The sequence below is a fragment of the Tachypleus tridentatus genome, chromosome 1, assembly GCF_004210375.1.
Source record: "Tachypleus tridentatus isolate NWPU-2018 chromosome 1, ASM421037v1, whole genome shotgun sequence".
Classification (NCBI taxonomy): domain Eukaryota; kingdom Metazoa; phylum Arthropoda; class Merostomata; order Xiphosura; family Limulidae; genus Tachypleus; species Tachypleus tridentatus.
The window spans coordinates 160,031,529-160,049,007 of record NC_134825.1 but is presented as its reverse complement, the minus strand read 5'-3'; the positions used below and the strand labels follow the sequence as shown (position 1 = coordinate 160,049,007).

Here is a 17,479-nt window from a genome sequence, read left to right as displayed (position 1 = left end):
CAATCTGACAACAAGAATAGAAACAATGTTTCATAAAGGTTGACTGTGTTGTAAAAGTAACCAACTGATTTTTATCTGAATGGCCAGGTGCACCTCTAAAATTAACTTTACAAGGCAGAGCATGACTGGTATTTTCAGTTGTTGATGATTGTTTCAGTTCAAGGTAATAATGGTACAAAAATAGAATGAACTGTTTCATTCTTGTAGAAACAGCCAATCATTTTGCAAATCTTAAAGCTACTATTTAGTAATTCAGTCCTTCACCAATTGTCATATAACCTTATTGTTTGAACTCTAGAAAGACCATATTTATATAGATACGAATATGGCCTTGTATTTATCATGAGAAAGGTTATCTGTTATGAAGATCTTTCAAAAGATAGTACCAATGTCTCACTTGCTGTTAAAATTCATGTGCCCTAAAAGTTAAAACACTTGCCACTACTATTAAATTTCTGAGAGAGGGACAGAAGCCATGAAGAAAACAGATTGATTCATTAGATTACATATCTGTTTGATGTACCTTCGAAATAATAGTTCTCCCAAACAATACATGAGAAAAAATTACTTTATTATTGTTTGCTTCATATTTAACAAGTAACCACCAATAAAACACGCCAGAAAATAGATTACCTGATGTTTAAATATTATAAAGCAGCTAAGATGGAACCAACATAAGCAAAAATTGAATAATACTAGAAGTGCTACTAAATAGTTCATACTTAACAAATAAGATCTTTTGATACAGATTCTGATTTCTAATATTGTCCATTACATTAAAGACAAACCCCAATGACAGCTAGAAGTTGGATCATACTATTAAGTAGTATGAGCTTCCAAACCCATCAAACAAAACATCTACACCATAATCTAACCTGTACTGAGTTACCATGTGTGTTATCAAAATACTTCACTGGATAAAAATAAAAGTTTTTGTTTTAAATTAAATGTTTTTTTTTGATAGGTTTATTGTAATATTGCTCTCTGAACATGAGTTCAAAAAATAACATTAAACAGGTAGATCAGTTTTAAATTTTAAAGTTAAAATATGGACCAATTATTTTATCTAAAAAAAAAAACAGCAATGGCATGAAAAGACTGGAATCCTTCCTTACAAAACACATGCACAAGTGTTGAAAATAACTTTGCATCTGTTATCACAGTTTGGAGAAATGTGGTGGCTTCTCCGATTTCTTGGCCACAGCTTCCGAAGCTTTTATAACATCCTCACTTTGTAGCATTGTCATATTCCAGCATTGCTACGAGAGAAAATTGAAATTAAAACTTGAGGCAGTTAAACAAAAAGGCAATAACAGAATTAACACATACTGCATAATAATATGATTTCTCTTGTAGACTTACAGATAAAATGTTAAAACAGAAGAGGGCAAATTATATTTATTTTGCTTGAAGCTTTCTTATTATTGGATATAAATCGATTAAGTCAGAACTATAGAACACATATAAAAAAAACAACAATCAATAGTAATGTAATCCATGTATTCTCTGATGATGTATTTTTGAGTTGTTTGTTACTGGTACATGCCAACACACATAAAAATTAAACTTACCATGAACTTCAATCCTTCACTAATGGTGTGATCTCGTGAATAGTTCAGAGCTACTTTACAACCCTGAACAGCTACGGGACTTTTCGAAGCAATAGTTTCTGCCAGTTTGTTAACTTCTGACATCATGACTTCTTTGTTAGGAAAAACCTGGCTTACAAATCCCATCTGTATGGAGATGAATTAATATTTAATGAATTTTCTCATTCCCCATATGCAAAATAAGTTGATCAGAATTATTAAGTTAATACTATAATGAACAAATGATATCACAACACAAACTGTTCAGGTCTACAGCTTGAGTCATTTTTAAATTGCCTAGTATTGTAAGTAAAGACTTGCACAAATGAGCAAGTTGGCATATTTTTATATAAAAATTATAATAAATAAGAAAACTAAAGCCTGAAGATTTCTATGGATAAACTTTAATACATCTCAAAATACGAGTCTGCTTTCATTCCAATAAAGGGAAATGCAAAACATCTTGTTACTCATTTTATAATTTTGGTAGAAGAGGGACAAAGATATCTATTAGTTCTAGTAATCTACTAAAAGTACAATATAATAACCCAATACCACTGGCAATAACCTGAACCATTTCATTACAGTGCAAGTAGTAAATTATAATTTAAGCTTACTACTAAAAACGTTCCAGATAATAATAATAATAAAAAAAGCCAATTTCTGTTCTTTAAATCAGTGCTTCCAAAATTTTGTGCTATAGAATATTTACATTTATTAAACAATATATTAATTATTAATCCTTTTGGTGAGGTTGGCAACCACAGTCAACCTGAAGACTCAGCGAGGCAGGCAACCTTCCTTTATTCCTGTTATTCTTATGTATTGAATTTAACATATATAGTATTGGGTACAATCACTGAATATTTCAGGGACTTTTGTTGAGTTGTTGCCGAGATATCATGCTCTTAGTACTGATACCATAATTAGTTGAAGTATCAAACATATATATTCAGCACCATGCCAAGCATTAAAAGTTGTTATTCAGTGCAGAAAGGGTTAATTTGATACATTATTAAAATTTCATTTTTTTTAAATACACAGTATAGCAGTGATTTCTGCTAGTATTATTCACGAGAGTGTCACTAGTCCTACCATACAGACTTGTTTACGCATGCTATGAGCTTACGAGGCACTGCTTTAAAAATAGCATTCCTTTTTAAAATATTACACATTCCATACATAAATATGCACAAAACGTCATGATCCTAGATATTTTGTGACTTAGTGCTATATATTTATACTACAGAAAAAAACAACACCCACTCCTTTAGCTTCACCAGCTTCCATCTTTCTTGCCGTGTAAATCATTTCTCGTACCATACTGTTGTTTCCAACAGTTTTTGGAATTCTTTGGAGTGTACCTAAATCTGGAGCAAACCCTAAGTCAACTTCCTGGGATTTGAAAATTAAAAATTTAGATTAATACTCAAATGCTTGATCCAAAATAAAAACAAACCACATTCACAAAAAAAATAACCTGAACATATTTTAAGTTCAATTACACTGAACCCAAACAGAAAAAAAAAATTACTTCAGCATATAAGAAGATATTGTTAAAACATAATACATCTGTCACTGTTTTCTGGAAATTTTTGTCCCAAAAACATACATGAAAACGTTTTTAGTTGTTTTTTATATTTCACGCACAGCTACACAAGAGCTATCTGCACTACCCACCTTTAATTTAGCAGTGTAAGACTAGAGAAAAGGCAGCTAGCCATCATCACCCACTGCCAAATCTTGGGCTACTCTTTTACCAAAAAATAGTGCTATTGACTGCCACATTATAATGCCACCACAGCTGAAAGGGTGAGCATGTTTGGTGTGACAGGGATTCAAACCCACAACCCTTGGATTATGAGTCGAATGCCTTAACCCACCTGGCCACGCCGGGCCACATGAAAGCGTGTATAATTCTATTAAAGAAAAATCGCCAATAGATATTTATATTAAATTTGATACTGAAATAGAAAATTAATAAACATTTTAAATAATTTGTATCAGATAAATCATTTAATTTTCTTTGTGCTGAAGTGTTTTCAACAACATATTTTTTCTAATAATTGACTTCGAAGATTTACAGATATTTTTGTTGTTAAAATATAAAGCTTCTACAACCTTTAACTAGTGTCAAGAAAACACTCACCTGGACCTTTTCTCCCACATACCATTCTAGTCTTACAAGCAAGCATTATTTAAATGGTTTGTAAAATGTATCCTTAATCTTTCAGCTAATAACTTAACTAAAGAATATATACATATCAGTACCATATACATACTGACATATAAAACGTTACAATCCATTTCCCTCTTAATTTTGCAAAAATTCAGTCTATATTAATAGATTTCAAAAATACCAGAAACTCAAGCTATTTGAAATAATTGGCTGTTCTTTCTTCAGAAGTATAAAGGTCAGTATTAAAATATAGAAAACTAGTACAACTGATGTGAGTTAAAGTGTGCATGCCCGAACCTTCTATACAGTGCCATTTAATGTAGTATTATGAATTTGATGTGAAAGTTTTTAACTTTTCATGTTATCTCACTTTGCTGGTTTTTAAGAGTATGGGAAATACCAGATACAATAGAAAGTGATATTGCACAATACTTTAGATATGTATTTAGGAGATTCTGTGTGTTATGCAAATGCAATGTGCAAATTGTGTAATGGACAAAAGTATTTTTATATTTTACACTAACATCACTTTTCACTCAGACTTATCAGAGTATCAATCTGACCAACTAACGCATTTAACAGATATACAATTGGTAAAAAACGTTGGTAACAAATTTGATTTTTTTTGTGCACGACAGATTTTTACTGTTGACTAAACAACACCTTATAAATGAAAACAGTTAAATATTCTTTATTATGTGCTCAACGCAAACTGTACTTTGGCAGACTCATGTTCAACATAAAATATGGATTTGGAAACATCTTTGACAATTATGAATATAAAAATGCTTCACCCATCCTAAATGGCCAGTGGCAATATAAAGCACATAAAAATATAATTATTTATGCCCACTGGTATTTATTTTTTAAATAACAGTTTATTTTCTATTGTAGGGTTTATCAAAAAGTTGTGCAACTTTAAAACATCTCACTTAATATGTATATTCCAAAAGTACATACAAACAATGAAATGCAAGTGTCGAATTAATGTTTTACATCTTATGAATATAGTGTTTTTTTTTTGGTAAATATGCCAATAATGACTGAAAGTACATGGAATGTATTATACTCCATGTAATGAGAAGAAATTACATAAATCCCATTAGTATTCCCCAGTGACCACCCCCACTGACTAATCTATATTAAGCAAGCAAAGTATCTTTGAACTCTATGCATTTTAAAAGAAAACAACATATTTTAAACACATCACATATCATTACTAGTTCATTAAACTACAACTGATAGGTCCAAATACAGAAGTGTAGTAGTTAAGAGGACAAACTTATTTTAAATTATAGTAGGCCATTGCACATTACTTATAGAATAGAGAGTTATTCCACTGCATCAACCCCAAGCACATTAAGTAATTATGCAAGACACAAGCCTAAACATCAATACCATCACCCTTTATTATAAAACATGAAAATATTTTATAATTACGTTTGTTTTATTTGAGGGGGGAGTTCTGTGTGTCTATCTCATTTATGGTGTCAGTAAAAAAACAGTAAAATTCCTTTCTGTGTCTGAATGAATGTCATCTTTTCTAAAACATACCATATTCTGATTTGAAACAATATTTACTTTGTGATTTTACTATTTCTGTTTTATCATCATATCTTGGAGTTGTTAAATAAACATAAGATCTACCTTTACTTGGAACCATGCGTCTTGAGTACAGTACCGAACATCACAAGCTGCAATTAAGTCAACACCGCCTCCAATACACCCACCATGAATGGCTGCAATCACAGGCTTCTGGCACTGAGAAAAAACCCGCAAAACTAAAGATTATAAATTTGGTCCTGTTAATATCCTAGAACAATAACTTCAAAAACTGTGAGTAGATTTTCATGTTTTGATAAAGAAGTCTGGAATACTTTAATAACATAATAATAGAGAAGAAAAAATATACAAATTTAAACTGTCACACTTACAATTTGTATTTTTTATACTTTTTGTGTATAAATTGGTTTTTATATTGAATCATTAGCTTCTTGAAAAATTAATTTCACACTTTGGTATATTGACGTTTGCCAAGTTGTATAAATTGGATTACATTTTTACAAATAATTAAGAGTTATAAATGAATTACACGTAACTTCAATGTTAACGGTGTTTACTAAATATTTATTTCAATCTTTCAATACTTTTATCCTGTATCTTTAGTTTTTATTATTTTCACCAAAAGCCTTTGATACATCAAACTTGTATCTCTCTTTGAAGCCTTGGTTGTAACTTATCCAAAAGCAAACATAAACAGGAATCCAAATATTCAGAATGGTAAATCTTACTCGTGTGTATATTGCATGGTATGCCATCTAACTCACAGCATCTTTTTTCTTGTAAATGAGGTATAGATTAATATTACTTCAAGACAAATTAAAACTATTCTAAAATCCTTCAGAACTCAAAGCAATTATCTGTTTGTAAACACAATTTTTTATTTAACTTGGGTTAATTCAATGTTACAATTTCTCATTAATATAATTTCTCTTTTGAAATACTCTTACTGATTACAAATAGTACATTCATTTCGGGGAAAAAGGTACTAAATACATATACAGTAAAATAATATCTGTATAAATACGTATTATTTTATAATTTATTTTGTAATACACATTAATAAGACTAGTCACTAGCAGACATACGTCATGGCCATACATATACAATGACTTCATATAATTAGTATTCTGAAATGTACATTCTTTGGTGGGGATGAAACATGTCTTCAAAATTGGAGTTTGTTTTTTTTCTAACAAAGATCTAACCACAAAACTTTGAACACAATAAATTAGTAATTGTAACTGAGGATATGGAATAGCATTGTTGTATTTGTTTTTTTATATTTCATCATTTCTACATACTTAAATTATTTAAGGTGTAAAAATGAAAACAATTTAAATATAAATATTATCAAATCACACAATAGCTTGTACAATGATTAAAAACCCTCTCAACCAAAAATATCACTAAAACAATTTGAAAAAAATATATACAAATGTGAACTTGTAGTAGTATTTCGTAAATATGACTTTACTTTTTCCAGAGCATTAAAAGACTCCTGGTAGATAGCAATTAAGGACTGTAAGTATTTTGCCCTTCTGGCTACATCAGACTTCCTTGAAACTTGTGATGTAATCAAGTCAGCCATATCACCTATGTCCAATCCTTAAAATAAGAATCATCTAATGAGACTTGGAACTGAATTGTATGTTGTTTTATAAGTCATTTAAAGATACTGCCACACCCAGCTGAAAAGTCAGAACAAGCGTTTATTACGTTATTAGTTTCATATCATGTGACAAATATCACGTGATACTATTTGTGAAACAGAAAACAATTTCTGAAAGAAAAATATGGTCAAATGTATCATTTTTTAATACAATTTTCAAACTTAAAACCACAAAGAGGAAAGATTTCTACATAAACTAGTTGGTTTCTTACTACAGTATTATGTAATTGTCATACATCTTTAAACTATTCTTATTTATGCTACATTAACATGTATGGATTCCAACCACTGTGTAGAATACACAGTTAATACTAGCATCTGTTGACTTATATCTGTGGATCTTATTTCATCATAATTTAGAATGTGGACACTTCAGTTAAAAAGTAATTAAACTATAAAAAAATTGTTCAAACAGTTTTAGGTTAAAAAAAACATCCTACAAATAAACAGACTGATGCCATTTATTCAATTTCTTTCACATGATACGAGCAGGGTTATGTTGGATTAACAGCTGGATGTTTAATGATACATTAGTAAAAATCCCTAAAGCCTAATATGTGAATCAATCTTACATTAATAGGCACTTAATACAATATAGAAAACTAGCTGATACAGTCTTAAAGACCTTGATGTCAATATACACCAATTAAACATCATCATGAAAACAAAATAAGGTTTATAACCAGTTTGAACAGTAAAATCACAAGAAATACTGGCAATTACTCAGTGACAACTAATTGAATGTTTATGTATTAAATCTAGTGCCTTAGCCAGACAAAAAAAAGAAGAGAGAGGAAAAAAAAGAGGCAAATAGATTGTAGGAATTACTGAGTTTTTCAAACATATGGTAATATGGAACAGTTTCCTTTCATTACAAGTATATTATAATAATGCCCTACACTATAGTCTACTGCATCAAGATTAAGGTGAAATTCACATCACTTTTTAAAACTGAGTTAGAAACAATAATACAGAAAATAGGGCAAGACAGAAGCACTGTTGTACTCCAGGGTACCTGAATACCATAAAATCCTCCAAGAGAACTCTCAACATGATTTTACATTTTCTTTTGCTCAATATTTAGTCATTATGTAAAGTATCTGTTATGATTGTAAGTTTAACTATCTGCTTTTCTTGAAGTGATGAGTTTGATAAATGTTAAAAATGAGTAACAGTGTAGAGCAGATAAAAGAAAGTAATAAATGGAATAACCTTGTAGAATGACACTTAAAGTCTCTGTAAGCAAATAAATTGGTGATGTTGGCCTTATTTACCTCATTACATTAGATTTATCCATAAATCTAAGCATAACACAAAATAATATACTATTAAACATATTTGAAAGTAAACACGTAATTTAATTTAACTGAATAAACACACCTCATTACTAAAACCATGCCAACTAATCATAGCAAATCAGATTATATCATTCAACTTATACAAAAATATTCCTTAAAATTTTCTAAGTCATTTAATAAATATATTAACATTTCACTAACTATTCTGTTATTATGATGATACCTGCTGAAAACATTCGTCCTGCTCCAGACAGAATTACAACCCTAATGTCTGTGTCGTCAGAGATTTCTCTAAAACAATCCAGGATTTCTCTGAAAATACATTTATAATATATTAATACTTCTCTAAAATCATACAATTTATAATTCTAAACAGTATATAAAAGAAGTGAATATACATCACATTAAAATAAATGAACATCGTAATTACCAACAAAGTAATAAAATACAAAAAAAAAGTATATTACAATGTCAAATTTAGTTTTTAAAGGATAAAGACTAGTGTTTGGACCTTATAATTTTTATTTTGCCCTACAATTAAATAATTTAGATCACAAGAATGCAAAATTCTAGTAATTCACTCTTCTTCATGTAGGGGATATTTGTTAAATGAAAACAAAATTTAGACAGTACAAAAGATTAGTTAAAAATTTTGTTTTGCAGATTTAAAACTTACAAAATAAGTTTTCATTAACAAAAGCAATAAAAAAAACAAAGTCAGCGTTTGAACTTTTATGAAGAAAAAGAAATTCACAGACTGAAGCTTATAAGTTCTCAAGTATAATTTAATAAAACTGTGATCACAAGGAATTCAACAACTAATGAGGTAAGATATGTAACTGGTATTTTGATTCTTGACAAAACAAAACCTCATCACAAAAGATTTTTATCAAAAATACTTTTCAGACTTGTAGAAAATATCTTCCGAAATAAAACTTTCTTTTTTTTCTTTTCAATTTGTGTATTTAGTAGTGTAAAAATTTTCCTTCAAAATGGAATATTTGGCTGCACACTTACTTCTGCTTAGTTTATAGGCTACAACCAATTGTAGAAGCAGATCTCTGTTGCTATGTGAACCTCCCATTTCTGGTTGATAAATCATGTCAGAAGAAGACCTCTCTACTCCAAAACTAAAAGTCCATATGTATCAACATGCACAGGAGACTAGATTATACACAGTTCTTTCTTAATCACTCACATGCATAAATGGCTCTTCAACTGCTTCACTGTTCAAAACAAGCAAACTGATTTATCTTTGCTTGCACACCAATATGTGCCCTAATAACCGAGCCAAGAAGCAACAATTAAAAGTTGAAAGAACCTAATATTGTGCATACATTAATCAACTAGTAATGACACAGGCCTCAAAAATTAAATAACAAATAACTGGAGGCATGACAATGCTAATTTAGGGTTCCACTTATCTGTCTCATAATAAAGTTAAATTTATGGGTAGACTTGTCTTTCAAACACAGCGGTATTATTACACTTTTTCCTTATGCATTACCATGTTGTGGTGGGCTAATTAGTTCAGATTTTCAGTTAAGTATTTGTAAATACTCTAAACTATACTCAAACATATATGCTACAATGTAAAGTAAAAACTTATGCTTTTAATAATTATAAAACCTAAGTTCATACACTTCACAAAATTCTCATTAAGTGACATCTCACAAACACTAAACCTTCCTCTTTTTTGTCATCACAATTAACAATACAGCGTCCTGTCTTTTTACATAAAAACTTATATTACAATTTTTTCTATAGAGATTAAAGTTACAAGTACTCCATATAAAAATTTTAAAACATTCAAGAAAAATTTTTTAAATGAGAAACAGTAACCATTTGATGCCAAAATTCTAACTGACCAATAACACTGTGTAACACAAATTTTGTTCCTCGATAGTATGTGTTATTTCTTAATTGCTTATGTTGTAAAAGTACAGAAAATGGCCATTATTACCTTCAAACTTTGCTTTTGTGACCTGGATAATGAAATTTAGAAATTAACTTATTTTCTATGTAAAAATGGACAAATTTGTACATTTTCATTTACATAAGGTCTGAATAAAACAACATATGAACCAAGATTTACATGTATTTATACTGAAGTTATACAAAAAGGAACAGAAATGTTTAGAAGCGAGTAGTTTTTTGAGATGTTTGACTGTAATGTAAATCACTTTCACATATCAGCTCCCAAATATAGTCTCCCATCATGTTCTTGTTATACTCTCCCAGGTCACAAAAGCAAAATTTGAAGAGAAAAATAGGTCTTTTCCATTTACTTTAGGCATAAACAATTGGGAAATAACACTTTCTGCACAGGAACAAGAAATAGTAAAAATTATGTTACACAGTGTTATTCTATGCTTTTTTTAAAAGTTTTTCTGAGCTATCATCTTTATGTCTCAAGTTTATAGGCCCTATACACTTGGTTTTTCCACTACATTCCATACTGGTAGACTGTTACAATCTCTAACTCACACAAGCACAATAACTAAAGAATATATATCTTAACCAACCAATCACTCAAACAGTGCATTCGTCTCTCTCATAAACTAGACTTTAAAATATATAAATAAAGACTTGCAAGCTGATATAAGAAAAAAACAAAACAAACTTAAGGAAAATATTGAATGGTACAAAGTCTCGCTCTTACATTCCTAGTGTCTATTTAATCACAAATAAATGAATCATGCATTACAGTATTGTGTACTTTGAATGAAAATAAGTGAAATATACTTAATGTTAGACTGAACATTATACTAAACATTACTGTAAACAAAGAGTTTAAACCAGATTATGCATCACATTATTAGAAAGAAGCAAAAATTTACATATCTTGTAAAGGATTTACTGTTATACTTTTATTTTAATATGTACATTTATTTCAGTTTCATACATGTGATGTATATTGTTGGATGGGTATTGCACAAGTCCCAACTATTCTCTACATTTGTAGAAGATTCTCGAGAATAAGAATCAACAATACATGTTTAAAAAAAAAAAAAGCATATCTTTCAATATTGTTGAACTTTCAAGAATGTTGCCTTAAAGCTCAAAAATAGATTTGCCAAAAAAAAACGATAATAGAATATTGTTTGCTCACTATAGCTAGTTGCACCATAAGCCTTGGAGACTAATTGTGACAAATGCTTATAAACCAAAAAACTATAGATATTTGACCAGGAATGTTTATATATTTCAAACACTACACACTTCAGTGAATTTACTTTGGAAGTTATTTTTCTGTGAGAACATTAGATATTAGGAAAAACTCGTATGTGAAGAATAGAGCTAGCTGGCATTCTAGTCAAGTGAAGTGTATCTGTGTATGAACATAAAATTAATTTACTTGTCATGGACCTGGACTGTCAATAAAATATTCAGTTCCAGACCAGATAGAAGACTGAATACTGTTTGTGAGTTAGTATAATTTTTTTTATATAAATAATTATTTGTAATAACCATCATTATAAATTGAATGTTTTTTGTTTCTTTTGTATACTGAAATATATTTACATTAAGAAAGAAAATTGTGTGTTTCAATCTTGTTAGCAAATATCACAAATTTGATACATTCAAATTACAGGTTATTTGAACTTGTAATATGTGATGTACTTAACATAATAAATTGAAGTCTTGTCCAAAATAAATTATAATATGTAACAATCTCAAGAACAGAATAAATACAAGATTACAGTGATATTCAGAAACAGTTATAGCTATTTATGAAATGTAAACATTCTGAAATGCTATATTGGAACATTATCACAGGAACATGTAAGAAAGCATCTGCTATAGAAAATGTCATTTACTGTGACATCACAGGAAAATTAAGATTGAGGAAAGAAATTAATATGACTGATGTCATTTCTCATCAAACATGTACTTTATGAGAGATTAATTTTATTTTACAAATCCATAATTTAATCTGAATTCTTCATGACTATGCACTTTCATTGGACTTAATGAACATACAATACACAGATTTGAAATACATTTATAATTATTTTAAGTGAATTTTATTTTCAACTTATGATTACATTCAAACAAACATCTACTGCCATCTATTCTACCTCCAAAACACTTTGTTCATGGCATTCAACTTGTCGGGTCGGTTCATCTGGACATGGAGAATACGTTCATGTGGAGAAGTGACATCAAGAGTTTCATATGACATAGTGTATCTTGCTTTTTCAGAAAATGTTCTACTGGATACCACTCCAGCCAAAGACTGAACTGGAATTCTTGGTACTGTCCTGGTCACCACATGACCTAACAATAAATTAATAATTTGTAAGTTACACTTAAACATCAACAAATTTTAAAATACGTGATGAATTTAAACAGCATTTAAATAGCTGATGATGATGCTGATTACTAACATATACATGATAATTATATACACACACACACAGATGGATACAAGCAACAAGGAAATATATGTGTTTGTTAACTTTTCAATGGAAAAATGTGGCATGGCAAAGCTTTATGTGTAATGCTGAATAATAAAAGTGATCCTCTTTAGTTAAAACAGAAAATGTACAGGTATTGTTGATTCTTGTATCTACAGAAAATATTACTTTGTACTTTTATGTACAGGTTGCTAAAGGGTTTCTACTAATCTACAAGAAATATTATTTTGTACTTTTATGCACACACACACACACATATATATATATATATATATATATACATTAATAAAATTATAAATGTACATCTTAGTTAAAGTTAACACTTGTATATTTCATTGTAAAAACAAATCAAGTGAACCACCTACTAGATATTACAAATTCAGAGTACTAAAACAGTAAAATGAGAAAAGGACTTGTCTATCTATTACACTATGCAACATAAATTTTACACCTGGATAGTATGTGTTATTTCTTAATTGCTTGTGTTTTACAAGTACAGAAAATGGCCATTATTCCCTTCAAACTTTGCTTTTGTGACTTGGATAATGAAATTTAGAAATTTACATATTTTCTATGTAAAAACGGGCAAATTTGCACATATTCATTTACATAAGGTCGGAATAAAACAACATATGAATCAAGATTTACATGTATTTATACTAAAGTTATACAAAAATGTTTAGAAGTGAGTAGTTTTTCGAGATTTGTGACTGTAATGTAAATCACTTTCACGTATCAGAACCCAAATATAGTCTCCCATCATGTTTTTGTTATATGCTCCCAGGTTACAAAAGCAAAGTTTGAAGAGAAAAATAGGTCTTTTCCATTTACTTTAGGAAATAACACTTTCTGCCCAGGAACAAGAAAAAGTAAAAATTTTATTACATAATGTTATACATCTTGGAAATTAAAACTGGAGACTAAGACTAGAAATACTGAAAAATAAAAACAGAGACAAACTATTTATAAGTATGCTATTCACTTCTGAAAAAGTCTACTAGATAATGTGGCTTGAGTTGGCAATATTTTTTATTCTATTTAACTCACATGATCAAATGGACTTCTGTCACGTTTATATTTTCATGTTTTTAAGAAAGCATGTATTACAGTTTATACATGAATAAAGAAGCTACTATTTCTTATTGTTTACTAATACTTTATTCAAATTAGTTCAGGTACAAATTAAAAATGGTATTTTGGTTTTTATTATCATATGTTAATTATTTAACTTGCCTCAGTAAACTACAAACTTTTTTCTCCTGCTTTATTATACAAACAAATACATTAACTAAAATAAGGATGTTAAACAAAATGCCACTCAATGTGGTGTTATAAAATATAAATTTAAAGTCAGTTATCAGTATTACTCTATATTGTTGATTTAGTGGCAGTTCATAGTAGGGGAGAGAAAATACCAGATACATTTTACGGGGATATTAGATATACACATGGGAGTTGTGCAAGCTGTAATATGAACAAAACTATTCTTCATTCCATCTGATTTTTTTTGTATACAACAGACTTGTAGTGTTTACTAACTACTAAATGATTATTACATTTAATTAAGATATACAGCAAATTTAAATTTCTGGCCAACATTATTTCTGCATTATGGAACTAATTCTAACAGACAGAACCCATTCACATTCAGTTAATATGTCCAGTTATACTTCCAAGTTAACTGTCATAACAGAAATAGTAAATTAATGTATGAACATGAAAACAAATGTAATGTTAGTAGGTCATATACCAAATTAAGGTCAACACACAAAGCACCAAAAACAAATTGGAATATTTCAATCCATATATCTATCCAACAAATGTTTAAATGAACTATAACTAATAGCATGTAATAAATTGTTCGGCAAAGTGTTCAAAAAACTTCAATATTTTTATCAGTGTTCTGATTCCAAAGTTTTAATGATAGTAATACCTTTACAAGACACGACTCTTAACCTTTGTTCTCTTCTACAGTTGCCAGAGACGTACATTAGTTCAACAAGTAGAGAACAGTCAACTTTAATCTTGACAGATAAGCCAATTTTTTTCAAATACAAACAGTTTTTAATGAAAATGTATTCTAATTTTTGGAACAGCTAACAATTTTATTTTAAACATCCTTAACAAACTTATTACTATTTAATCTAATACTTTGGAACTGTGAAAGTGTCATAAGTACATAAAACTTGTATTCTGAAACCAGATTTGAGTACAAAAATATAAACTGTAATTTCATATATACTTGTCATATCTGAATAATTTGTAAGAAATGTTTTCCCAAACTATTGTACATTTCATTCTTATTTTTGTATAATATGACATTTTGAACCAAAACTTAAATGCAGCAGAAATACAATGTAAGAAAAACTTCATCCTGATGTGGAATAGTAGCACTTTAAAAACAATTATGTCAGAGAACAAACCTATACTTAGATGTTATACATAAATGAATGAGATATCTTGTTACATATCTAATGTAACTTAAGCATATCATCTTAACAGAAATAAATGATTAGCACTTCAAGTAAGTGTTTAAGACTAGCTTTCTCCATAAAAGGGCAGTTTTTGAAATGTACAAAATAACTACTGTATGAAACTATCTTAACACAACACATGGTTTCAAACTAAAAGAAGTGTAGCTTAAACTGGTCATGATAAAATACTTTTTTTCTTATTAAAACATAGCAACTCTTTAGGTTCTATTTCAACTAAACCACACTTTTTAATATGGTTATATTAAATATCTTCTTACACCATAAAAAATACAACTTTTCTCTAGTAGTATACCAAAGAAACACCCAATAAATACAAAGAATATTGGAGATAGATAACGTCTTGCTCAACTTCATGTGAGCTTTACATTAGCTGCATTCTAAATAGTATAGTTCTATAGTAAAATAACAGATACTAAAATGGACACCTGCTTGCCCATTATACCTGCAATATTTAATTGTAAATGGTTTTTAGCTCTGATATATATGAAATGTTATATTTCTAGTATCTTCAATATGCATGTTCAGTTCTTAAAGTATACAAACAATTATAATTAAAACAACAGGTTTTCTTTAAAAATTGTTTCTGTTATTGTGTTTACATGGTGAACAGTTTACTACCACCTGATCCAAACTTCCATCTGGTTTTCAAACCACTACCTGTAGTTCTGTGCTACAGTCAACACAAAGTAAAATGTCATCTCTAAAACTAGACAGAAGGCAAGAGCATTCTATAGAAATAAGACAATAAAACAACAAACAGTACTGTTGAAATTAAAATCCTTTAAATTTTTAAACCTACAGTATTGAAGATTGATTTAAAAATATGACACATCCATTATGCCATCAGTAACTTTAAAAACCCTACTGAGGTAATACAAGCTTAACCTAAGCATGAAAAATGTGTTCAGTTTTTTTAGACTTATAGAGAGAAAGGAAATTAATAATTGTTTTCCTTATACCATTAAGCTCTTCCCCCTTTCTGAATATATTTTGATGTTCCATTAATAATATAAATTATAGCTAACATGTTAAAAATCCAAGAAAGAAATTTGATAAACTTCTCAACAAACGAAAAAGTGGATACATGTATACTCAAAGCATAATTTAAGTAATAATCAAAAATTTTCTATCTGAATATCCAAAGTCAATATTTATTAATGTCATTAACGAATAGGTTTTTTGTAAAACCGTAACAAAATACATTATAAAATATGGTAGCAGTGGCACTGAACACAAATTATATATCATTCTTTAGCATTTATTTTTTTATTTCAATCAACATTTTACAATTTCAAATCAAATTTATGATGCTACAGATATTGACGACGAAGTCTGTGTTAACTGAAACCTTATCCTGTATATTCACAATTAATGGTAACAAAACAGCAGTTCTAAATTTTTAGTATCAAGTACATGAAACGTAAGCGTGGAACATCACTGTATGTTTACGAACTGTTTACCTAACTTAACAATAACAAAATGAATATGACCTTTCAACGTCCTCTGAGTAAACTTTTTCAATAAAATTATTATATACATTATTCTTTTATTAAGTCTTAACATTAAAAATATATGTTTCTTTGCTCATGTTCACACATATATTACATTTTTTTAAACACATATAAAAAAAACAAAAAACCCTACCTATCAAACCACAGACCACGTTAGCAACCATCGTTCTTTCAAAATTAAATATTCTTTTTCGTCAAACCTATCTCTACCCCGAAAGAACAGCTGGCGCTCGGAGATTTCTTTACCGCTAGATGTCGTAATGGTCATGTTCTATTAAATAAGAAACAAAGTGCGGTTGGCTAATAAAAATAATTCAGTAGTGATAAGCACATTTTCTAGTGAAAGCCTCGTTTGACTATAAGGAAACAACAAACATAGTAGCAGAAACAGTCAACCTATTGGTGGGTTCGTTAAGTCTAGATCTGACCGAAAATAGTTTGGAAATATTCTATGAAAATAAAAAGGAAAGATAATAAAATAATAAGAAAGTATATACAAGAGGATTATTGGGTATAAGTCACAACTGCATTTTTATGATGATGAAAAACAAAATATTAAGTTACAAAAACTGCCGTACGTAACTTTATAATGATGTATTCATTACCTTTTTCATTTGTTAATGTGGCAGTGTTTTTTTACAATTCGAAATAGACCTTAATAGGACCATAATCCGTGATGACGAGAAAACCCACTTGTATAGAAAAATGTATATGTAAAAACGGCTGGTATGAGACTACATAAAAAAAAAAAAAA

The 17,479-nt window shown here is 29.1% G+C and overlaps 1 protein-coding gene across 1 annotated transcript; it reads right to left on the bottom strand.

Moving 5' to 3' along the window:
- Positions 1 to 554: 554 nt before the first annotated feature.
- Positions 555 to 17,254, bottom strand: LOC143229029 (delta(3,5)-Delta(2,4)-dienoyl-CoA isomerase, mitochondrial-like). The gene is made up of 8 exons (XM_076460675.1): positions 16,859 to 17,254; positions 12,381 to 12,579; positions 8,522 to 8,610; positions 6,806 to 6,936; positions 5,416 to 5,529; positions 2,856 to 2,984; positions 1,572 to 1,736; positions 555 to 1,259 (listed from the first exon to the last, which is right to left on the bottom strand). The coding sequence occupies exons 1-8, from the start codon at positions 16,887 to 16,889 to the stop codon at positions 1,158 to 1,160; spliced, it is 960 nt and encodes a 319-aa protein (XP_076316790.1). The 5' UTR covers positions 16,890 to 17,254; the 3' UTR covers positions 555 to 1,157.
- Positions 17,255 to 17,479: the final 225 nt, after the last annotated feature.

Excerpts from the sequence above, each read along its gene's own strand:
- LOC143229029 (XM_076460675.1), bottom strand. The coding sequence starts at position 16,889 with ATGGTTGCTAACGTGGTCTGTGGTTTGATAG. Across the intron at positions 2,985-5,415 it reads ACGCATGGTTCCAAGTAAAG|GAAGTTGACTTAGGGTTTGC; the intron begins GTAGATCTTATG and ends TTCAAATCCCAG. Across the intron at positions 1,260-1,571 it reads GTGAAGGATTGAAGTTCATG|CAATGCTGGAATATGACAAT; the intron begins GTAAGTTTAATT and ends TTTCTCTCGTAG.